At 39.0% G+C, this 25,374-nt stretch overlaps 1 protein-coding gene across 5 annotated transcripts in view; it reads right to left on the bottom strand.

Moving 5' to 3' along the window:
• Positions 1-1,166: 1,166 nt before the first annotated feature.
• PPARGC1A (PPARG coactivator 1 alpha) overlaps positions 1,167-25,374 on the bottom strand; it is a gene marked incomplete at both ends in the record, with an annotated part of 341,292 nt that continues 317,084 nt past the window's right edge. For 4 of the 5 annotated variants that reach the window (XM_079535023.1, XM_079535024.1, XM_079535026.1 and 1 more), the window contains 8 exons: positions 1,167-1,270; positions 4,117-4,268; positions 4,618-4,739; positions 14,539-14,659; positions 14,796-14,900; positions 15,487-16,399; positions 23,834-23,907; positions 24,016-24,061. In XM_079535023.1, coding sequence (XP_079391149.1) covers positions 1,167-1,270; positions 4,117-4,268; positions 4,618-4,739; positions 14,539-14,659; positions 14,796-14,900; positions 15,487-16,399; positions 23,834-23,907; positions 24,016-24,061 — 1,637 coding nt within the window. The remainder of the gene's footprint in view (positions 1,271-4,116; positions 4,269-4,617; positions 4,740-14,538; positions 14,660-14,795; positions 14,901-15,486; positions 16,400-23,833; positions 23,908-24,015; positions 24,062-25,374) is intronic. The other variant, XM_079535025.1, reaches the window with a different exon arrangement.

Genomic DNA, 25,374 nt, shown 5'->3' with positions numbered 1-25,374 from the left:
CATCGTTGACAAAATTCTTACATAAGCTCACCAAGGAAGGGATGAATGTGTGTAAAGCGTTTTTGCAGTCAGACACACACACACTCGCACGTCCTCACCCACACGCTTTTCCCTTTTTTTTTTTTACAATCAAATATATATAAGCATAAGTTCAGCTTTCTACATATGTTAGTGTACAATAATTGTTTCACCTCATATAATTACATTTGAGTATTCTTGATTAAGAAAAATTCAGCAGTTTTTGAAAAGAAGGCTGCATTTACAGTGCATAGCTGTAACAAAAAAAAAACATTGTCATACAGTATGTACATAAATAAAAATACTCCATTTAACATCTGTAAATACTCAACTACTTTAGAGAACGTAGCAAATAAACTATCTGCGCTCACACCCAGATAGTTATATCCAACTCTCATTAATAATGTAACACCACGTCCGCTCATTAGAATAAATCGCTGAACAAGCTGCACATTTGACCATTAACACGGCTTTGAAAACTTTGCTGTGGAAGATCAACATTGTAGACATTTACATGGGTGTCAGAATTAAAAGACGAAACTTCAAAATGTTAGGGAAGCTTTAGCCTTTCATTTTCTCTTCTGCAAGGAAAAAAAAAAAAAAGAAAAAAAAAAGAAAGATCTTAAAACTGAAACACATTGCAGGCTTGTGGGACCTGCGTTTTCTTCTGGATTGTCATTTATCACTCTGTTGTGAGAAGAAGCTTCATTTAAAAAAAAAATGCAGTGTCTGATTCCCAGACATCAGCAGCCATAGTTCGCAAATTTGTTCTTTTTCCGCTTTGCTTTTGTTCTCGTTTTGTTAAAATGCACTATGTACACATTTTGAAGTTCTACGTTGTAAGTGTATCTCTGTGGAACTGCTGCCATGACATGTGGTTTGCCCTCGGTTGCGAGAGGACCGCAGGCTGCCCCGCCACCGGTCACCCACGAAAGCAAAGCTGACACCCATGGACACGCGTGTGCTTGCTGGAAAGCCATTCTGCCTCCTCCCTCCTCGAGCAGCTGTGTTCATGTAAACCATGGTTTTGAACAGAGAGTGTAAAGTAGGAGAAATTCCTAAGTATGACTTTTAATTGTCCATTATTGAAGGACGTGATGTCCGTGAGGTATTCGCCATCCCTCCATTTTCCTCGGGTGTGATGCATGTTACCTGCGCAGGCTCCGCTGTGCCTCTTTAAGTAAACTATCAAAATCCATGGAGTCATACTTGCTTTTAGTGGAAGCAGGATCAAAATCATCTGAGTTTGAATCTGAAACCCAAAGAGATGCAAGGTCAGTTAACAGGCACAAGGCGCTGGCGAGCACTTCCATCTTTTTCTTCGTACAGCAGTATGAACAAACACTACAAAAATCACCCATCCATTCGGCATGGATGGAGCTTTCTGTAAGAACAAGACTTTAAAAAATGCATAGTATGTCTTCAGCAGAATGAGTGAACTATAAAATGAATGTGTACGTATTGAACCGGTAAACTCCAAAGAGCTTCTCCAAAGACTGAGCACTGCCACTCTAAGACTCTAAGTAGTCAAAGAATGGCTGAGGTTGGAAGGGATGTCTCGAGATCACCCGGTTCACATCTAGTCCAGGTAATCATCACAGGTGTTCTACCAAAAAACGCATTACGGTTCTGCAGCTGTGTTTTGTAAGGTCTAATATCCCAAACTTACTTTTCCTGAGATAGGTGATAGCAGCTGACTGTGCTGAAAGCCACCACAGCCTGCAGAGAGGCATGCAGGAGACACAGCCATGGGCTGACCTGCCGTAGGGCCTTATGCACCACACCACACCTCCTTCAATCTCTCTTATTTTCTGCTCTGACTGTTTTGGTTTGCTTGTTCAGAACATGAGCAGCTCAGAGCAGAGTCTCCATGCTGCTGCACAAGCAATCTCAGGTGGCATCCTCAGCTCTTCGTAACATAAGTGTAACAGCAAGAACAGCAGTTCACCATCTGTGGAATGTGTGTTTTAGATGGGATATGTAATACCTGCTCCAGTGCTAATAGTTGCCAGGACATCATTCTGTTCCTAGAGCAAAGGAGGGATCACTTTGTGGCAATACAGTTCCGCTGCAGCAACTACTGACTCGACTGCAAGAATTATATTTCCTTTTGGAGTCATCCCTGTTCAGCACTGGCTCTCCCGGGTTTCTATGTCACAGAGAGTGCCATTTTCTTGCCATTTCTTCTGTTGAATTAATCAGAACTCCCCATTTACCTCTATAAGACATACTGTGAATTAAATGTTCATTACAAGTCCTGTTAAGACAATATCTTCTCACAGAGGAGAGGTGTTAAACTTCTGACTACTATTTTCAAGTGTTTTCTTTCTTCTGTACTCAACCCAAAGCTGATTAATTCTTCCTGTCCTTGTACTAGCTCATGAATTTTCAAGTTCATCCTGCCTGTGTAGCAATATCAGATACACTGAAATACAGAGAATGCAGTCTGAAGTAGAGAGGCTCAAGCTGTCAACGGGACAAAGTGAAAATACTCTGCTTAGAGATACTCTGGGAATCCCACTCTGGCAAGATGTGCCAGGAAATACTCTCAGCGATGAATAATGTTCCAGGAGGGTTCCCTTTAGACAACTTACTTCAAACCCTAGATTTTCTGAAACACAGGAGGCCTTCACTTCCACTACCAAAGATAAGTCAAAGCAAGTTAAGACTTCAATCTGCTTATAACGTTTATATTGTTTTTATCAGCCTACATTTCAACAAATGCCTTGCTACCTTTTACATATTCAACATTACCTTATATCTCTCCAGAAGTCAATTGCCTTTTCTTAGCTTTATATTATCTGTATAGCCACTGAAGTGAATTATAGCATATTCATTGTGAACAATGTGTATCGTCTTTATCATTAATTCCGAAAATACATCAATTGGTTAGTGAAAATATATCTGTATTCACTTTCTGCATTGAACAAAGCCAAGGGCAGTAGGTACAAGATTTCATTAGGACTGTGTTACAGGGTTATGCAGGGATTTTAATGACTGTGGTCATTTATTCATAAAAAAAACCTCCACAGTATCAGACTAATATAGATTCAGCAGCAAACTGTCCCTTGCTATTTTATCCAGAAAAGAGCATCTCCTGTACCATTAGACTATTTATACAGGCATCAGGAAAGCTTTAACATTTGACGAATACTTTCAAAGGTAATTAAATAAGAGGTGAGATTATAATATAATATTAAAAGGATGTTTGGGAAATCTGCATGGTCTCTTTATGCACGTACATCAGTACTCCTCCTATAAGAGTTTTAACACTTCCAAACATCCTCGCGAGGGGAAGCATCATACTCTGACCCACAGCATAGGGCAGAACCCTACATTTATGCCAGAACAGAACTGGGGAAGATCCAGATGAGTTATCATTCTGCTATCACTGTCACACACCAATGGGACAGCAACACCAAGAGATTTGCCATTCTCTCCACTGGCTGGAGCCTCTCACATCATGAGTGGAAGTCCTTGCAGGGAGACACATTCACACATAGATGCTGATGGACAGTGTGAAAACCACCAGCTGAGATCTGTGCCCTTTGCTATAGGACAGGTCAGATTTGGTCATGAGTCCCTCTAGCTTTCAAACCTAAGAAAATACAAATCACATTTAAGGAGTATTTCTGACAAATTCTATCACACAACTCACAGCAAAATAAGATTACAGCAAATCTGGGGGAAAGATGAAAGGATGAGGCTTCTACTTTGGTTTTTGTTTAAGGTTCATATAATCAAATTGTGTTAGAGAAAAGGAGCACACCAATGAACAGTAAAGAATTGAACAAGTGTTTGGGGTGCTATCATTTCAGTATGGCAATGTACTATTGAATACTGGGCATCTGTTTTATTAATGATGGAGATGGGCTTTAAAAGAATTTTCACAGTCTGAAATATCTGAAAAAGTTAATACAGTGTACAGCTCTGATTCGTAGACTTTAACATGCAAGTGAAAAAGCACCTTCTTTAAATCCCTCACACCGACTATTCAAGTAACAGAAGCAGGTCACAAAAAACAAGCAGACTAAATTCTTCTGAGTTACAACATGGTTCCAGTTATGTACTTTAATTCACAGAGAGCAAGATACCTACCTAGGTCTGCATAGTTAGACTTGCAAAACTGCTTGCGTCCACAAAAGTACAGCTCAAAGTCAGGTTCATTTGACCTGCGTAAAGTGTATCCATTTTCAAGAGCAGCAAAGGCATCACAAGTGTAGCGGTAGGTGATGAAACCATAGCTGTCTCTGTAATTAAAAAAGACAGTCGTGAAAAATAAAAAAGCTAAAAAGAGTAAACACACATTTGTGTAACCCCTTCCTGAAAGCAAGAACTTGCAAGAGATCCAGCAGTGGAAATGCCAGAAGTACAGCATCCATTGATCGTCCTGTCATGCAGCTAAATACTTACTTCTGGGACAGGAAATCTCAACTAGCAAGATTAATAAATAAGGATGAAAGAAAATAAACATGGTTTTGAATTCAACATGCCATCTGTAACAGTACTTACACTTACACTCCCATACCAGTAATCTTACTGCCATAATTTTTTACATACGGCAGCTCTCAAACAAGAGCTTATTTGAAAAGTTCTTACCCATCATCCCGCAAATTTACTGTGCACTCCTCTATTTCACCAAAAACTTCAAACCGGTCCCTCAGTTCTTTTCGGGTTGTGTCAGGTCTGATTTTACCCACGTAAATCACACGATGCTCTTCCTGTTAAGAAAGAGCAGGACAAGATTTTACCAAATGTGCAATACAGAGGACCCTACACATACATGCATACAAATACATTCACACAGATAGGCAGAGGATGCATATTTATACTAATAGTCACTTGCAGAAGATCAACTGCATTCAGCTAATGATTGAAATATTCTCTCCTGGAAAGCCTTTAAGGTATTTAAACGATGCCAGATTTTTTGGGTAATTTTCTCCCAGAAGGTTTCATTGAGTGCTGTCACTGTTCTGCTATATAAAATGACAGACCACTCCCTCTGTATCTTACTGCATCTTTTTCCCTTCCATCTTCCCATGACTTGCCCTTTAAGACTACAAATTCTCCAGGACCAATCCCCTTTCTCTTACTAGCTATATAACACTGGGAACTAAGTTGTGAAGCAGCATAAAATAATGCAGCAAGTGTGTAAGTGTATCATAAACGTAACAAAATGGATTATAGACATAACATTATAAACTCAGATGACTCATTAGCTGACTCATTCTGCAATCAACAGTTCCATCACAATCTATACCTTAAACAGAGGGAAGACTGTGAGGAGTCCAGAAAATGAGTTTTATTAAAATAAATATTAAAATAAATAAATGGAGGGAAGAGAGAAGAATAAAATATTTCCTGTGGTCAACACTGCCTTTGGGTTTGCTAGGAAGAAGAACATGACAGAATTTCCTGATTTTAAAGATTAGAGGGTCATTTGCAGGTTCCTTTGACACTTGGCGCAAACTAACAGAGACGCTTTAAAAATAATCAAGTCATGGTCATATAGCTCCTTTCTGAGTGAAAATGCTCAGGAGAATGACAGAAAGACAGCGAAAACCTGTCAAGAGTCACTTTAAGAATATTTGGATTAGCACCTTACTGGGGACAAAGTCATTCAGTGAGTTGCAACCAAAAAAAAAAGTGAAAAAGAGATCTTCAAACCACTGACCTTAATAATCAGAGCAAAGAAGTAGTAGCTTTAGAAAGCCCCAATGCTCTGATTGCCTTTGGCCTGGAGAACTACTGGCCTCTTGCTCAACCCTTGCACACACCCACGTGTCTGTTCCATAAACTGTACCTCCATCAAATTCTTAGCTGGTGTAAATCTGTCAGTCAGTGGAGCAATGTCAGTTTAAACCATCAACTTGGGCACCTGAGACTTGCATAGAATGTAGGTGCTGAATTCCAAAGGAGCTATACTGACTGCTGAGAATTCTTGACTATCTTAACCTGGAGGTGCCTAAAGGCTAATGGCACCTCAACTGTGCAACGTTGAAGGCTCTAGGGACCTAAATACAAATTTGCATTCCTGCTCAGAAGCATCCTAGCTTGAAGAGTAAGGTACCTTACAGTGACACAGTTCAGCTATAGCACAAAATGTATGTTTTCTGAGAGTCCCTAGACAGGTATAAGACACCAGTAATTTCTGGACCACAGCTAATTGGCACACATAAGACAGTAGGACTGAGATCAGACCACAATGCTTGTGGAAACAGAAATTATCCTGATGCCGCTTCTTTACTTGCTTGAGCACTCATCTGAGATAAAGGGACCATCAGAACTCCTCTTCACATGGGTATGCAAAATCATGGTTCCCTGTTCCCAGGACAGCACACTGCTCCCCGAAGCTGCTTAGTGCAAAATAAACAAACAACTCCTGCAGCTGGAAGTTGAAACGAATATACCTGCCTCCCAACAGAAGACACTTCTCACTAGCGTACCGAGTCAACTATTTTTGCTTACACTTTTCCTGGCCTCGCAAATCTCAGGGGCTCAAATCCAGTTCATCTATGCTCCAGAGAAACTAAAGATATGAGTCCGAAGCTCCAGAGAACAGTTCCCACTACTCTCACTTCTTGGACAAAACCCCTACTCATTAAGGTGTAGCACAAAAAGTGATCACTGCAACTTTCTGGATCCTTTGTATCCCTAGTTGGCCAACTGGAGACCCCGACTGCTCCTCCAAAGCATGCATATGCTCTTCTTACTTGAAGAGATCATGTAACTGTCTCATTTAAATGCCTGAAACTACTGCTTCTATTGATTATCCAAGGAACCAAGGTGATAGGATTAATAGTCCTCCACTGCCCTGCTGGGACAGACAATTTCACTTTTAAATGTTATGCCCTCTAAAGTTCACCATTTAAAAGCTGTTCTTACTCTTTGTTGTAGGCATAAAGCCTAAAGAAGTTAGCACAGCTAAAAGAAGGGTAAGCATGCTCACAGATGGCCATACATTTATGAAGAAGGGGCACTTTACAGACAGTTGCTGTTTCTTACTCCTACTCTCCTGATTCAGGAGTCTGGGTAGACCTTCTACGAACTAGGAAATATAGACAGCAAGCAACAGAAATCTGCATTTCTTCCATTTCCCCCATTCTCATTCTGCTTCCTTTCAGTATGGCTGAGTGTTATAAACTTCAAAAAGAAGAAAATCTGCATATGCACAGTAATTACTTTTTCAGACTGCTTTACCAAATCAAGAATTTAACTGCATTGAAACACTTGATAAGAAACAATTCCATTGATACTTGCTATTGAACCTAAATGGCTGACCAGATGGAGCAGAACATAACATAGCAGACTGCTTAATATACTTTAGCTGAGATAATACATCTCGACTGAAAAAACATAATGTTTCACTCCCTGACACGGAGATTGTTATATTGCAGAGTGATGGAAGTAACTACTGCATGCTCTCCCATAAGTCTGTGTGCATGCCTTTGCAATTTTTACTTCCTCTATCCTTCTAATAACTTTTATATATCTAATATCCCTTTAAGACAACTGTAATAAAACAAAACTGAACAACTAAGAAACGCCTGTTAAACTATCATTAAGGGAGTAAGTTAAACTTGCAAAATTAAGGAAATTTAAATTTAAAGCTGAAATGCACCATATGTCCTCTAGTGTGTACATGAGAGATGTTCGTTCAAGTATTTTTTTTAAGCAGAATGCTGTGATGGTATGAGGTACTGGGGAACACAGGATTCATACAGCACTGTCTTTATCTTGTTTAGCTTTGGCTTATTTAAAGTGGCTATGAAAGAAATATTTGTATTTAAAAAGACACCTGCATTTTACTCCCATTAACAATAAGAGTTATACAAGCCTAGCAAGATTATAACATACCTCTAAATGTTAAAGACCCTTATTTTGTAACACGTCGCATGCTTAAGTCCATATGTGCATATTAAGTATGCTTTTTATTGCACTTGTAAGAGGAGATGATATACGCCTTGGAAATTTAGAGAACTAGGGAAAAAAGCTTTTGTTTTCAACTTAATGGGGGAAGATGAACCTGAAGGAAACTCCAAACAATTGTGTTCATATTTCCCTCTCAGAAATGCAGATGATTTACAATCACAGAATCATAGAATCATTAAGGTTGGAAAAGACTTATAAGTTCATCTGGTTCAACTTTTCACCTGCCACAATTTTGCCTACCAAACCATGTTTGTTAGTACCACATTTACACATTTCTTGAATGCCTCCAGGGATGGTGACCACCTCCCTGGGCAGCCTGTTCCAGTGCCAGACCACTCAAGTTTCTCCTAATATCCAACCTGAATCTCCCCTGGCTTTTAAGTGTACATAGCTCATTGTTTTACCAAGTAAATAAAGAAAAAAAGAAGAGCGTAGACAGCTTCCTCAAGCCCAGTATGTCTGTCTTCTTTGTCTAAATTTCCTTCTTCTTAATCTTGCTCTTTCCTCCTGGCAGTAAAAGCAATTGAAGAGGCAAATGTGGCAGAGAATCTTAGACTGAAAATCACTATTTCAAGTATCAAATTAAAGTGCTAGAACATTAGCATGACTGGAGAAAATAGGACCAGGATATACCTTCACGAATTTAAGTGTCAATAAAACTATCACTCATCTCCAAAATATCTCTGATGTTAAAGGTCTTTTTGTCTTGCAAAGGCTGTCTACAAAATTCACTTTGTTTCCCCTTCCTTGTTCTTAACCTTTAATTTGATTAAATCTCAGGCCAACAGACATATTAGTTTTCACATGTTTTTTTGTACCTGGCTTCTTCACCTAACATTTGTTTTCTTTGCCTGCCTCTCCTTACTGCACCCTGGGGTGCTGCTGTCCTCATTTCCCCTACCATTTTTTGTCTGCACATCTGTGGTACATAACTAGCTCTCCAAGAGCTCAACTATGCCCTATGTGAAGATGAGGCTGAAAATGAGAAGAAATTATAAAGTTGACGTCTACCACAAGCAGCATGGAGGAATAGGATCTGGAGCTGTTAGCTGAACATGAGCCAGCAGTGTGCCCATGTGGCCAAGAAGGCCAATGGCATCCTGGCTTGTACTAGAAACAGTGTAGCCAGCAGGACCAGGGAGGTGATTGCCCCTCTGTACTCAGCACTGGTGAGGCCCAACCTCGAGGCTGTGTTCAGTTTTGGGCCCTTCGCTACAAGCATGTCTAGAGAAGGGTATTAAAGATGGTGAGGTCTTTGGAGCACAAGTCTTGGGAGGTGTGGCTGAGGGAAGAGGGATGGTTTAGTCTGGAAAAGAGGAGGCTCAGGGGAGATCATATCAATCTCTACAACTACCTGAAAGGAGGTTGTACTGAGGTGGGGGTCGACCTCTTCTCCCAGGTGAACAGTGACAGGACGAGAAGTAATGACCTTAAGTTGTGTCAGGGGAGGTTTGGGTTGGATATTACAAAAAACTTCCTAGTGAGGTATTGGAATAAGCTGCCCAGGAGATGATGAAGACATTGTCCCTGGGGGTTTTCAAGAAAAGGATAAGCATGGCACTGAGGGATACGGTTTAGTGAACAAGGTGATGATGGTTTGACAGATGGACTAGATGATCTCAGTGGTCTTTTCCAACCTTACTGATTCCATGATTCTAAGCTTATCAAAGCTCTGCTGCTTCCTGCAGCACACGTGGCTGGCTGGGTACAAGCCCCTTTCTGTAACGCCTTACATGCGCAGTGTTTTGTGACTTGATCTTCATCCTTAGAACTGAAGGCCAGAAAACATTTCGAAAAAGCAATGAGAGTGGTTGGGCAGAGTCTGAAAAATAGAAATGCTATGAATGCAAGAGCCCGTATAATGTAAGATTCGGACATCATAACAATAGTAAGAAACATTGCTGTAGATTCTGTATTAAAGAAGACTTGTAGGCTAACTATGACTGGTAGACATGTATGAATGGCAAAAGGAAGACTCGCAACAAATGAAGAAGAAAAAAGAACACTGCACAATATTCTCAAATCTTGTTGTGTGGCTGAGGGCTGAAAAAATTCTACCGCCTTCCAGGGTGACTGCTGAAAACATAGCGATGAATCAATAAAACTCAAGATTTTAAACAATCCGTTTGAAATATTTTCAGTAAATTGTACAGAAAAAGTATAATGCCTGGGATCAGGCCCGCCAAGATGAGCAACCACAAAAAAAAAAAGTCCAAACTAAACAACCAACATGCATTTGCTCCTTCATTTGTGGGAATTTACTCCATTATGGGCTGTGTCTGGTTTCAGACTTCAAAGAACCCAAGCATTCATTTAGGAAACCACCTTTCTCCTGCCTTCCTGTTGTAGAGAAATTTATTTTCTTTGAAACCATGTGTTTCTTTTCTGTTGCAGTGGCGTCACAGTGCATTTATCTTCTTGTATCTGTAAGCTCTCTGGGACAGGGGCTTGTTTCATACAGACTGTCAGCACTTACATATGAAAGTAGTAATGCTAATATTAATTTTCTACTCAGGTAGAAGCCATGCCCCGAAAGGTATTTGCTATGTGGTCTAATAAGCTGCTGCAGGAAAAGCCTGCATGCCTAAGAAATGCCTGGGGTGTACAACAAGAAAAAAACAGTCCTCAGTCTTCTTGGCAAAACAGAGCAATCTGCCCTGGCTGGGGGTTAGATTGTAATTTCTAGAAAGCTCTGAGTAGCCTGTTCTGTCCTGCAGTTGTTCCTGGAGCTTCATGATGAATGAATGTGTCTCTGCTATGGTCTGGAGAGCGCTATTAAGTTAAGTGAGTCTTGGTGGCAGGCTGGCCTTCTGTTCAATGAGGACCCATTCTAAAATGAATTGTGGACAAGTGACATCAAGATCAAGCTACACTCCGCTAAAATTTATTCCATTAAAAAAGGCATCATAACCAAGAATACAAATATGACAAAAATATCCTGACTTTCTAACTGAAAAATGACTTGTGGGCTCAGTAGTCTATATTTTTTGTGTGAGACTGCTCAAAATAAAGATCCCACTCCATGAAAAAGACACTGAATCTCCAGTCACCGGAGAAGGGAAGACAGAAAAGAAGCGAAGAGAAAAACAACAGAGAACTTTTTGAAGTTAAGCCACCATAGCTGTAAATCTAGATAGGAACCCATACACAGAAATGCCAGCTCAGGCTTTCAGTTGATCTGAAGTTACTGCAGCCAATACATCACATGCAGACTAACCATGTAGCCATTTAAATGTACCTTTGCCACATAGCATGAGCAAAGGCTTCTAAAACAAGCCTCTTCAGCAATCTACGAATATGTCTTTGCATCTGCCAAAATACAAGCTGCTTGCACAATCAGAGGGCATTGCTACACATATGGTTTTGACAGATTAAAATATGCCTATTTTTTTCTCATCTCTTTTTCCTGGGATTTACACTCATGTTGTCACATGAGAGTAATTCCAGATATTGAACCAGTAAGACCTGATGGCTTTTTGTTGAGTCATGGTTTCTGTTCCCTTTCCTCTGTGCATCTTTTCTAAAGCCAGCTCCCTGAGACCTCAGCACAGTGCTTTTCATGAAGAAAAGCTACCTTCCCTGAGTAGCCAGCACCTGGGGCCCTAATAGTGCTCAATCTTTGAGCTGCACTTTTAACAGAATTAGGAGGCATGCTGTCTTGAACCAGTTCTTGCAGCATGAGGATGAGCTAGAAAGAAAGGAAAATAGACTCCAGTGCAGAATTTATGGAAATCTAAACTTATGGAACTTACAGAAAGAGTTCAAGGAAAGACAAAAAGGATTCTTATGACTGAACAGTAAATGAGTTGGGCCTTTTTGGAAAGAAAAGAGTGACACATAAGAGACTCATAATCCAAAAGGACTCATAATCCAAAATCAATAAGAAAGGGAACAGAGAATGCTGGACGAAAAATAGCACCTTTGTTCAGTTAATATGCACCTTATCACTGACTTTGTGGGATCAAGGCTTCCCTTTCTATGCTCCCCTTTCTCCTATTCTCCACTGATTCGCACAGGGCATAAACTGGCATGATTCAACACAGATTTTTAAAGTGAAAGTGTTGGTAGACTTTGGAGAAAGGAGTTAATATGACTTCAGCTACATTTCCTGCAGCTCTTGGATGACTGCTTTTAAAATTTTTGCCGTGTTCTATTTATTGATATTTTATAAATATATGATTTGTCATCTCACTAAGTCATTTCAGGTCTAATTTATTTATGCTTATTAATACACAATTTCATTAATGAAGTTAATTAACATGACAGTGCTCACTTTAGAAGAGAAAATAAATTCAGCCTTGAATTAGAAAATACTAAATTTCTTAACTTGGAAGAAATGATGGTGCAGCACATCTAGAGCTTTTCAGGGATCTTCTCTTTCTCCTTTTCCCTTCATTAGTTAGTAGCCAAACATTTCCTCATTTTAAACTAAATCAAATTTTCAATCTTCACAGTAGGATTCAGGTTTTTATACCAATAAGATACAGTAATTGAGAAGTAGCAAGATACATTCATGACAGAGGTCTACTTAAAACTCTAATTTATGTTAGATCTAAGAAAGAACAGCCATGTAAGTTACGATTGCCAGAAGTCAGTATTATCTGTAAACAGATGGAAGCAAGAAAAACACCAACAGTTGACTTAAATATAGCCCATTCTGAAGCCATGCAAAATTCTTCCATTGCGTTCTGTCATGGTTTTATGATTTTTGTTATCAGTATTCTACATCACAACATTATGTAGTGCACTGAGAGATAAAGAGTTAATACTCCAGTTCCATGGATTGTTGATATTTCTGGGTACCTGGTTCTCAGAAGAGAGGAACAACTACATGCCCCAGAGGATTTTGTGTTTCTGTTTTCCATTCAGAGGGAAAGATAAAACTGTTTGCAAGTCACAAGAGGTCCCTTTTTCCTTTCTGCTCATCTCTGCAGTGTGTGTGCTCCCTAGCCATCTTGCCTTCAGCATTAGAGCAAAGCCTTCAGTTTTTGGACACACTCTCATTTTTTTTTTTGATTTCTTAGCCTCAATTCCAATTATATTGTATTGTTATCTTACATTCCACTATCATATTTAGTAGATTAGTCTGTTTCTCCTCAGATCATTGCTGCTGTTTTGTTTTTAGGCCCATCTCCATACCCTTTCCCCCTTTTCTGGGGTGTGGTCCCATGAGTCCCCCCACTCCATTAGTCACCGAACTGTGCTGACCTGCCCATAAACCATTGACAGCTTCCCTGAGTTTCAGATCAGAACATGCTACAGCTCTGAATCTCATGCTTTACAAAATTTATGTATCACCTATACTATGTACAGAGGTCACCTGATGCAGAGAAAAGCAAAATGATTTATCAAGCTCACTAAGAACAGTAACAACAGAGATGAAATCCATAAACTAAAGATGCATATTCCCTCCCAGAACTTCTCATTGCCACAGACTATGCCAGTCTCTGCTGATCTTCATACAAGTAGTTTTGAGGGTGTAAGTACTTGGAGAAATGCCAAAGAGTCTGAAACAGTTTTTTACTACAAAGTTCACTAAACATACTGGATAGAGATCTACTCATTTTGGTGAGCTTTGGAGAGAACATTAAGGGAAAATGTGGAAATGAAGGTAAGCATCCCAGTACACACCAGTTTGTGCAGAGCAGCAGTAAAGGGAGCCCACCAGATAGGCTTAACAATCACAACAGGAGTCCAGAATTACAGCAGTTCCCAACTTCCCAACTTATCAAAACCATCATGCAGGGAAACTAGAAGGGGGCAAAATCCACACGTCTGTTTAACAGCCATTTTTCTGTCCTTCTGCTACTACAGGCAAGGGAGTTGCTGATCACCTCATGGGTATTTCCTTTGCTGCAGGTACTTCAGTCAGATGAACAAATTAATCAAGTAACACACGTTCATTGTGAAAGGGGCAGCGTGAAATGACATTTTTAAATTGCATCATGTCTTCAGACTGTTTTGCTAAAAAAATCTTAAAAATACCTTAAAAGTAAACTGTGTTATAGACAAGAAAGAAATAATAAAAGACATGCCTCTGGATGTCAGTTTCAAATTCTGTACTCTCTGTATAGATAATTACAGCTACTGGAAACATCCAGTGACCAGTATGTAAGCTGATTGGCTTCTTACATTGCTTCTGCAGAGGAAGAGAAATACTGAAACTAGACTTGACTATTGGCATCCTGGTAGGTGATATACAGTGATAACTGTGGGTTCACTGATAGATCACTATAAGGAATAGACTGGGTCACTTTTAATTCTTTGCTGCCTGGGATGAAGCCTTTTCCTAGAAAATCTTTTTTTTTTGTTGTTTGTTTGTTTGTTTGTTTTCTGTTGACTGACCTGGAGAGTTGCAATTTAAAGAAGCTGAAAAAATTAGTGCTGTACAATCAAAACACAAATTGTTATGAAAACACACATTTGCCTAAAATTCTAAATACAAAGAAATGCACATAGACAGATTTTTGCATTTTGTTTGTTCCATTACGAAGAAGAAATAAAACAGAATCTCATTCCGAGTTTTAGAAATCTACCAAAAGAAACAGAAACCTATTTCAAAATGAAAGTTATCTTCACAGTGCTTACAATTGCTTTCTGCCTCTGTCTCTCCCTTTGTTTGGCCCTTTCAGATTCCCGTTTTTCATACTCTTTGCGGTATTCTTCCCTCTTCAGCCTTTCATGCTGATATTCCTCATAGCTGTCATATCTAGGAAACATAACTTAGTCATTAAATCAAGCACCTGCATTTCTTAATGTAAATTTAGTAATACAGTTTCTGGAATGCTTTATTATCTCTTCAGAACCAGCCGAAAAGCACACTAAATGCACACAAAATGCACTACCTGGGTCTGCGACTGTACGGTGATCTGGATCGCGACCTTGCACGTGAGGGAGAACTTCGGTGTGCTTGGTGTCTACAGTGGCTGGACTCGTAACAGTGGCAAGATCTGCAGGAAAGAAGAAAAAACTAAAACCATTCACCTCTGTCATTCACTTTGAATCTACTGACACCATTTTCTCCTGAGCTACCTCTTACCTGACCTTACAATTTCTTCTAAGCTACCAGTGAAATTTTCCAGTGACAGTTTGCGATCTCCTAGTCAACTAAGGGGCCTCAAGTGATTTTGCCCCCCTCCTATAATGTTTCTTATTGAGGCTAACAGAGAGCAGAGAGTCAGCCACTGTCAACTTCATCTGATAGGGACTGCAGCTAGATTGGCACCGGGCAGCTTGCAGATAATGGGAAAGGTTAGTTGTGTATATCTCTCCAATTGCTCTGCCTCTGACCTGACTGGCTCCACTCAGAAAGTGTAAACTTGGCAAATTTAAAGGATAATGGCAACGAATGTTTCCGCAGCAATCCTGTAACCTTCAGAGCTAATCAGATCGGGGCAATAAAAACAACTGCACTGGATCAAGGGTTCTTTTTTTTCTGTTGTTTTTAAATTGTTTATTTCCTTCAAGACACTCTGTGCTTTTGCTGTTTTCCTTCTTATTGCCAACAATGCTGATGTATGAAATTGCTCACTGTACCTTGAAGAGGATCTACTGCAGGGTGACCTTGATCTTGATCGGGAATATGGAGAACGGGAACAGGACCTGCGTTGAGGAAAGGACCTTGATCTAGAGCGTGTCCTTTGGGATCTTTGAGAAAATAAGGATTTGGGTGGAGATACTGAATCTCTGCATGGAGAGTTAAAAGAAGAGCAAGAAGGCGATACGTCAAATAATGAATAGGCTTGTGTCCCATCCCAAGGGTAGCATAGTTTATCACTTTCATCTTCACTGTCATCAAAGAGACCATCCATTGCTAGTCCTGAATTTATAAACATAGGTAGTTTGGAAAATTGTTCATTACTGTAATCACTGTCCCTTAGTTCACCGGTCTTGTCTGCTTCTTCATCAAAAACAGCTTGGCTGGGGTGACCAAAATGCTTATTAAGTTCAGCCCGAATTTCTTGGTCTTGGAGCTGTTTTCTGTTATTACCTTGGGATCCCTGCTTACTTGTCTGTAAAGTCTCTTTCTTGAAATACTGGTCTTGTCCTAAAGAAGAACAAATCTGACACTGCCACCCAGGTGAAGAATCCTTAAATTCTAGTTGTCTGGAGTCCTGAAGTTCCTGGGATATTTTAATGTGTATTTCCGACTTTGAATTCACAGATTGACAGTAGTCATGGTCACCAAACAGCCGCAAACTGGGCCGTTTTGTCTTTCTCTCCTCATGTCCACTGGACAGTGCTGTAGTCTTGCTAAGCTGTGCATACAGCTCAGTCTGTTCTGGACCCTTCTTGACTGGGTTGTTTCCTTGAGAACTGGAAGACTCACTATAACGGGGCTTTTTTGAAGGTGGTGCAACAGTCTTGCATGATGACTTCGGCTTAGGTGAAGTCCTGAAAGGATTATCCTGGTTGGCTTTATGAGGAGGGGTCGTAGGTGGAGTTAGGCCTGAAGGAAAAAAAGGAGGAACAGATTCTTAAGCAGACAAATTTTAGTGAAGACACACATGCTTCTTTAAAATAGATAAAAAAAAAACAAGATTCATTCTACATCAATTTAATTTAATTCATCTGGAAATTAGAGTGTTTAGGGTTTGAGACACCAAAGTTCTGGTGACAACAATAGCAACAGTATTAATGCATGGCCATTAATCTTCAACATCCTTTCTGCCTCTCCTCTTCTTTTATGATACCCGCCTCTCTGCAGACTCTGATAGAAAAGATCAAGAGATAAAAATCAAAAGACTTTTCTGATAAAAATCAAAAAGATTTTGATACAAAAATGAAAAGTAAAGGACTGGCACAGTCAAACATCTAAGGAAATTAGCAGACAAAAACCTGAATGAAAGGAAGTCCAAGAAAAATAAATGAGCACTACCAAAGCAAATTGTGCAGTACACAAAACTTGAATGTAAGGAAGTACAGCAACTCTACAACTTGACTGCAATGACTCTTTGTCTACACAGTTCATTAACTTAGTAAACCATTGCTAATGTACATATAATACATTGTTGTAAGTAAAACTAATACATTTTGCCTGAAATGTAGTTCTGCAACTGAAACCTAAGTGAACAATGAGGCTAGTACAATTGTAATGAACCATTGCATCTAGAACAAAATATTAGTGAAAGTCATGAAATAAGGAGTAGATATGAAACTGATAAGAATTTCAAGATTAATATCACTAGCTACCAGGATTTTTCACACAACTGTAGTACATTACATCACTACAGTGAGATGAAATTGCAGGAAGGACTGTAGCCCATTCTAGTAAAACCTGCAAACCAAAGCAACACCTTCCAATAATTCATGTTTGAATCATAGAAGTTCTTCAGACTTTATAAAGAATAACCCTGTGCAGAAAAACAGTACACTGAACAATGCTGTCCAAGATTTCCTTTTCTAGCCCAAGCAATGAGCTTTCCATTACTTTCACAGCAAGAATGAAAAGAGTGCAGACACTTCCAAGAAATGAATGTTTCAAACATGGCTGCAGAGTTTTGTCTTTTTAACCATACAATGGAGCTCAGCAGATCAATGCAAATGGAACATATTTTATAGTGTTTTGCTGTAGAGAAAAAAAAACGTTCATCAATGCATAGTGCTCCCTAAGGATCAGAAATGGAGACTGGGAGTCCCACTGCATTGTCTGCAATGAATTTGTTTCGGAAAAGAAAACAAACACCCGATATGAGTACTAAGACATGAGTAGCAGTTGTGAGAAAGAAGACTAATTTTGTCTGAGCACTTGGAAAAAATGGTTACATGGTTATGTAAAGACTTTGCCTAACGCCACCAAAGTCAGAGAAATTGAAGCAAAGGTACTGTAAGTCTAGTTATCCCAAATGTGAATTTAAAATTGAAAAAGTTTTGTGCTAAGTCATCAACTATTTCTTCTAATTTGTCCTCAATTTTCATTTCCTTCCCAAAAATTCATCTAATTCAGCAGCATAGATTTCACACCTTATCTACCTCCTCACTAACAAATATTTCTGTTTCCCAAACAAATTTCCAGCAAAATGATCAGGCCTCTTCCAAATTCTTCAGTAATCATTTCTGGGTTAAAAATCTAAAGCGACATTCAAGATTTGAGTAAGTAAGGATTGTTTTCTAAATAAAAAACAAAATAAAACAAACCAACCAAGAATCAGCACTTTTAGTTATGAAATAGTATAGCCCCAGAAATGACCTGGGGTTAGTTACTGAATTTTCAGATGTGTTTTTAAAGAAAGAATGAAGTAGGACAATATTAATTCCAGCCCGTCCGTATAAAATTCAACCACTCCACAGTAAATGTCTCAAATATCTGCACACATGAAAATTTCAGTACAAGAAACCCAGGACATAATCTAATATTCAAAACAAAATATTGTTTCCATTCCCATTTCTTTAAAGATAGCCCTGACAGAAAGCAAATAATACTCAGAACATAACAGTTTCCAGAAGCTCAATGAGGAGTCCAACAGTCTTTAGATGGGAGGGGAAAAAATAACAACAAAAAAACCCTTCCAAAAGTACAGACTGAGCCAAATTTACTGGCACTTCTTTTGCTGGCAAAATTGTGCTGGGGACATCCTAAGAAAGGACTTCCTCGTGGCATTTTGGCTTTTTTCCTGGTTTTCAGCAGAAGCAGGAAGCGCACAAGTAAGTATAAACAGATACAAGTTGAAAAATGTTCAGTTAACTTTTGAACAAACTTCCACTGGGGGATGAAGGGGGAGTAAGGTTTTGAATTGGTTCTTGTTTAAGTCGGTGCTATAGAGTCTGCCTTCAGCACATCCCATGACCAGTGCCCAAAATGTGAACTTTGAGAAAATGGTAAGGCTGCACACTTGCTCACTGGTGTCACTTCTGCTCATCGTTACACTAATCACTGCTAATCTTCACTTCAGGCCATGCTCCTAAATCAAGTGTTACAGTATTCGATAACCTTTATTTCATACACACCAATTTCTCTGCAAAAGTGTACATTTTAGCGTTGACAGTACAAGGTATATTCTGTGCTCTCTTGAACTTAGCAGGTTTTGACAGATTTATGGAAGGACAGATGGCCATTACGGGCTGAAGGCTGACAAGAGGCAGTTCAGAGCATTGTTAACACACTTGCACAAACTCTCAGCAGTGCAGCACTGTGCAGAATGTAATTCAGACTATAGCTTTTTTATTGCTGCCTATTTTCTTTTGTCAAAAGAGCCTGCTGTGCACAGCAACAAATGGCTGCCATTACCCAGAATGTAATGGGTGTCAGACAAATCACGTAACACAAACAATCAAGAGTATGTAGGTCATATTTCAACAGAGCACAACCTTAGCAATATTTATGATTACTGCATTGAAATGTGCTCTATAATAAACAAGTACCTCTACATCAGTCACACTTATGTACTTCTGCACAGCAAATCTGTTAGAAGTGGTACATACTCTACAATCACCCCCCTTAAACAGTCTTTTTTCTTTTTAAAGTAAAAGGCAAGTATTTTTTCATGACATGCTATAAAACCATTTTCTTTGTAGGGACTTTTGTTTAATTGAACGACTTCAGTAAATGGTACGTTTGCACTTTGCCTTGCTCTGTCTGGATAGTGTGAACTCACTCATCTTGTGCTCAAAAATAGTCCTAACAATATGTGAATACTGCTGCCAACCCAGCACTGTCTTCTCTGTGTCGGTGCAAAAAAAGGTGTTCCCATGCATGCTGGCCCCACTACCTCCCTGAGTGACTTCTTTCAATAGAGTTTCTGGGAGAGTGCAGGTACTTGTGATGCATACCAAAAGTGCACTAAAAAACAGCCACCTTAGTTAACTCATTTAGCTCAGCTAAGTCGATAATCAGAAATTAGGGAATTGCGTTTGCGTAAAAAGTGACATCTTGACTTTTCAGGACTCATTTGCAATGAGGTTTTAACCAGACACCAATCTTCCTAAAATTCGACTGTAACTGTAGGCATTTAAACACTTGATGATGTTTGTTGTGCTTTGGTGGGGGGAATGAGTATTTTTGGGCGAACACAGCTGTGCAACCTTCCTACATGTGCAGAGCTTTTGAGAGGCATGGAAAATGATTTCTTTCATACTTTTAAAGTCTGGAAACAGACTGTCAAGGGAAACACTATTTAAGGCCACTAGAAACACTGAACACATGGTAACAGCTCAATTCAGTAAAAAAAAAATAATCAGAGTTTTTGTGTGGCATAAGATTGCAGAAGCCAGGAAAATATAATAAAATTAAATAGCCATCATATAATAAAAAACTACATGCTTGTTTAGTATTCAGTTTAATCTTGTTGTCAGTGCTGCAGAGAATAAATACAGACTCCTGAAAATATCTAATAATTCACAAGATCTTATTCCCCCAGACAACTCTCTGCATCTCTCATTTGATCAGAAATCATTCTGAGGTCAAAGAAGTTCTTATATGATAGATCTGAAGTATTTGTTCTGACAACTAAGAAGTAACTCAGATCTAGAGGTGGGCAAATAGCAGGATTTAAGTATCCTCAAGGATGCTCATGAATTCCAAATCACTGTGCGAGCCAATCATGTTCATATTGCCTTTTACACCATCTTTTTGAAGAGATCAAATTTTGCACCCAAGAGAGACTGGAGTTTTATATTCAGGTAAATTATAAAGATCTTAACGAGAGACTTTTCACTAAGACACCTGTTGAAGACAGGAAGGTGGAAATAGACTTCCAGTTATTGATTGCTGCTTGTATGGTAGTAAAATCTCAGGCATGTAAACTCACTTAATACATTTATATGATGTCTTTGGGTATTTAGGAATGAAGGCTTAAAAAGGCATTGAGAGAACTAAGAGGGCAAAAAACCATGCCATTTATCTTCTAGAGGAGCCCTCAATTCTCAAGAGAAACACTGTCACTTCCAGAGGCGAGTTGTCCTTCTGTGTCTGCAGGTATCTCTTCAACCTGACATGTTCCAAAGAGAAAAGAGTAACACAAAAACCTCCCATGTCCCTGGAAGATATCAGAGATGTTCCAGCCCATGGCTTCTTAGCAAAGTGCTTGCACTGCAGCTAGCTACAGAAAAACAGATGAAGGCTCTTACTCAGAATAAGACTCACCTTATGCAGAAATTTTATCACTACTTTATCATCATCTCCAAGTCATGACGTTCTGATCCATTTTCCAAAAAATAGCACTGGAAACTAGCTAACAGTACTGATTTTAGATAGACTTATTTGTTTATCACAAGACATTAAAAGGGCGCTCAAAGAATTTGTACATTCTTACACATTCTGCCTTGAAAACACTTTAAAAGATATTTGTTCTTTATCATTTGACAGATATTTGACAAAAGTTTTGATGGTTTTAAGGAGGACATAGTTACACTCACAAGTACTAACAAAGCCATTCTAAAGCAAGTTATGACATTGGCAATGGAATGGATTCAGTTTGACTTTAGATATGTGAATCTAAAATGTATACATGACAAAGACTGATGGTTAGAGCAGGAAATGCGCTTATTTATTTTTCTTCTCTATAGTTAATTCGTCAGTGAGGGAACCAGTGCTGTTTTCAGCAGAGAACAAGGGAGCTGCTATTTATATTAAAATATTTTGTGCTTCGATAGTGCAATTTTAATTCATCAGTAAGATCAAGGCAACTCCACTGTAAATAACAGTATACAGTGTAAGTTGCCCTGTATAAGGACAATGAACAATGCGGCTACCTGGATATAATTTGGAGTTGCTAGGGCCTCACTAAAGAACTCCAAGATATTATTAATTGCTACTGCTGCTATTTTATTCTTTTGTTGTTGTTTTTACTGAAATGGGTCCCAGCTTTTCCTGTATTTACTCACATACTTTTTAAGTCCTTCAGTACTAGAGGTTGTTTCTGTTATGTCTGCTTCCAGCACAAGTAAACTCATGACAAAAAACGCTATTGCAATCCAAATAAATGACTTGAAGAGAAATTCATGCACAATCACTCATCTTTTTATATATTTATATACACATACAAAAATAAAATCTATGTATATGTGAAGACAGAGATTAATACAGCTGTCAAGTGATGAATGGCAGACTCCTGAAACCTTCTCACCAGGTATTTTGAAGAGCAGAGCAAGTGCAACATGAAGTCCAGCAGCCACCATCAACTACACTGCTTGTAAACACTGCCCAAACTCCCTGGCTGCATGTGCTCCAACAATTCCTGTACTTCATTATCATCAGTTAATTTTCTAGCTAGATTTATTTCCAGGGGGTATAATTTCATATTTTCATAGGATAATGCTGTTTTTATTTCACAGCCTCTGATGCATCTTTTAATTTGCTGCATTTCCTTGTTATACTATCTAAAACAACAACACAGTCGCTTCATTGCCTCCCCCACGCGCAGCAGACACATGGAAATGAACTCACTAACACCCGGCCCATTCCCATTGCCATTCTTGAGACTAGAGGACTGTCAAGAGGTTAGATTAGCTCCCAGGTTCTATCCAGCCAGCTGATGTGAAGAGCAGGCTGCTGTCTTTCTGTCTGGAAGAAAATACTGTTCCCTTCAGTGATCTCAACCACTGCCTGAACAACTCTGCTATCGTCACCTCATCTGCCCCTTCCAGCTGGTAGCACTAAGCACTGACTCACCAGTGTGCCTCCAAACATGCACTTTCATGCAGATTTGCTCTCCAGTAATGACAAAAAAAGACTTCTTCATGCTTCAGGCTTGTTGGCACTGAATTGGATTATCCTGCTGCATGCTGTGAATTTTGCCATGTCTGTATCAGTTTTGCAAAAGGAAGGTGTGTTGCAAGGATGTTGCATTTTGTCACTAGAGGAATGATTAAGAGCGCAGATTTTCAGGACATGTCAGAGGAAAGCATGCATGTTTTAATGCTGAATTAATGAAGTTTCTGAAATGTGACATGATGGGCAGTGAAAGCAACTGCCCAAGGTACATACAAAAACTGATATATATTATATATATATAGATAGATAGATAATTATATATCATATATATAATATGATATATATATATTATATATGCCCCTGTGAGAAACACATGCCGAGCATCTATTTTTCAGTATTACATAACTGAGAAAGAAAACATTCTTGGCAGTAGCTCAGGTGGAGCTCAGCATGTGTTCCTGTGCTCAGTTCTGGACACGTCAGGAAAACAGAGGCAAAAGAGAGGTCAGAGAAAAGCAATAAGATAGATCTGAGATCTGAAGAACTTTTGTGGAAAGAGCAGATGAATTAAATGAGTGTAATGGATGACACATCAACCGAAGCTGCACACGATAAAAAATCTACACATCTTCGAAAAGTACAAACACTGGGGGCCAGACAGGAGGAAGAGGACAGAAAAGAGGTGGTGTGAAGTGTGCTAATGGGAGAAATAAAGAGAAAGTAAGAACATAAAATGAATATCAATTTTAAAAAATTACCTTTTAGCTATGGAATAGTTTTTCAGTGGCAGAGCAGAAAGCTGTTATTTGTGACATATTAATCTAGAATTGACAAAGCACTGAAACATGCAGTCACGTACAGCCCTAGACTGGCCTGGAGACAGACTGGATGACATAACTTTTCCATCTGTAACATCGATTACACTCTGCTGTGGGGTTTGTCTTTGAAAGATGGTGCTCAGCAGTACACAAATCTATGGGGAAATGGGGAAGTATAACAGATAAATGGTTTCATTCATATTTTTCTAGAAATTATGCGCTCTTGTGTAGGTTTGGAGCAATATTTTCAAACACATTCCCTCTCAGGCAACTGGATAAAAAGTCAACGCAAACTGCTCTGAAATTAATCTCCTGGAGACCTCTGTAAGATCTCAGTGTGTGTGTTGTATATTGAAATGAACAAACACACACCAAACCATGCTTAAAGGAAAAGCTAACTCTATCCGTTTCTCACCTGCAGTTCCAGAGAGTTCCACACTTAAGGTTTGTTCAATAGTCTTGTTCTCAAATGGGGAACCCTTGGGATCACTGGAAGACAGGGCACATTTATAAAAACAAGCTGAAATGGAGTTGCTGTAGCCAAAATGTATTAGATTCCCCTCCCTTTTATAAATGTTTGCACTTTTTACTACTTACTTTGGAGACTCAGGCGTCAACGGAAGTGATAAACTTGTTGGTTTGGCTAAGGGGAAAAAAGAAAACGATTATGGAATATTTAAGCACTCTGTAACATATACCAAAAAGTTGTCTTTTATTTTTGTGATGGAAACCCCTATTAGTCAGTTAGGGCTGGGTTCTGATTGTTCAATAGCCATTTCTGTATACTTCGGATAAATGGGGAGTCACATCCTCATTCCTTAGCACTGGCACAAAAAGGGTAACTAGATTTCAACAATGATTTACAGCAATTACTGCACCTCTGAAATACAGCACACAGCACAAATGCCAAGAACCTTTCAGAAGAAGAGTGGTACATGTTAAAAATCAATGAAGAAATCCACAGGATGCACCATGAAAATTTTATTTTCTCCTAGATTTAATTTAGAATACACTCTACATTTTATTTGGAAACAAGAGCAGCAGAATAACTACAAACTAACAGAACGTTATGAATATTCAGTTAATTTTACTTCTACAGTATACTATTTTATATGTAGCACTGAGAATAGGTTGTTTTATGAGGCTGGAGTGCAACTTGCTATAGTCCAAATTTCTGCAAATTATCCTGCAAACTATGACAAGCCATGGATTCACTCACAGATGGTTAAAAATGGGGCTGACGCTCTCAGCACTACAATCCCAACATACACAAAAAAACAAAGCTCTAGCTATAAAAATGCAAGTCTTTGTAGCTTTTATTCATGCAAGCTTGTATTTTCCCAAATCAAGCCAAGAACTAGAATACTGCAATACAACTAAGATTCTTCTAATTGCCAGAAAAAACGTTCAAAATTAAAAATAATATTACTTGCAAATTTTACTTTTCAGAAGTTAGATTGATGCTTAAATGCAGAGAGCATTGTACCAAGAAAAACAGCAGGGGATCTCTTCTGCAAATTAATTACTTAAGACAAAATGTTCCCCTTGAACACTTCTGCACTGCAGATCTTTTGTCCAGAGTGTCACTACTGCGTATTTCGCATTCATTCCAGGCTTGGAGTTCCCATCGACATTAAAGGATTTTATATGCAAATTGATTACTTTTATAAGCTCTAGAGCATTCCTGGAGTAATATTACATTTTTAAAAAATTAACTCAATTCTCAAGAGCTGCATATTGTTCCTCCTCCTCCCCATCTGAAAGTTAGAAATGGAAACTCAGGTGTTCACCTTAGGTTCACCTTCCTCAGAATTCACTGCCAAAGTGAGGAAATGCACCAAAACGGCTTAAGTGTCTGATCCAGCACCGCCAGCGATTTGTGCATAAAAAAGATTTCCATAAGACCATCTGTAAGATGACACAACTTCACAAGTACTTTATACACAACTAGGATAC

The sequence above is a fragment of the Tetrao urogallus genome (genome assembly GCF_951394365.1).
Source record: "Tetrao urogallus genome assembly, chromosome: 4".
Classification (NCBI taxonomy): Eukaryota; Metazoa; Chordata; class Aves; order Galliformes; family Phasianidae; genus Tetrao; species Tetrao urogallus.
Note: the sequence above shows the minus strand (reverse complement) of the source record. Positions and strands in the feature narration are given on the sequence as shown.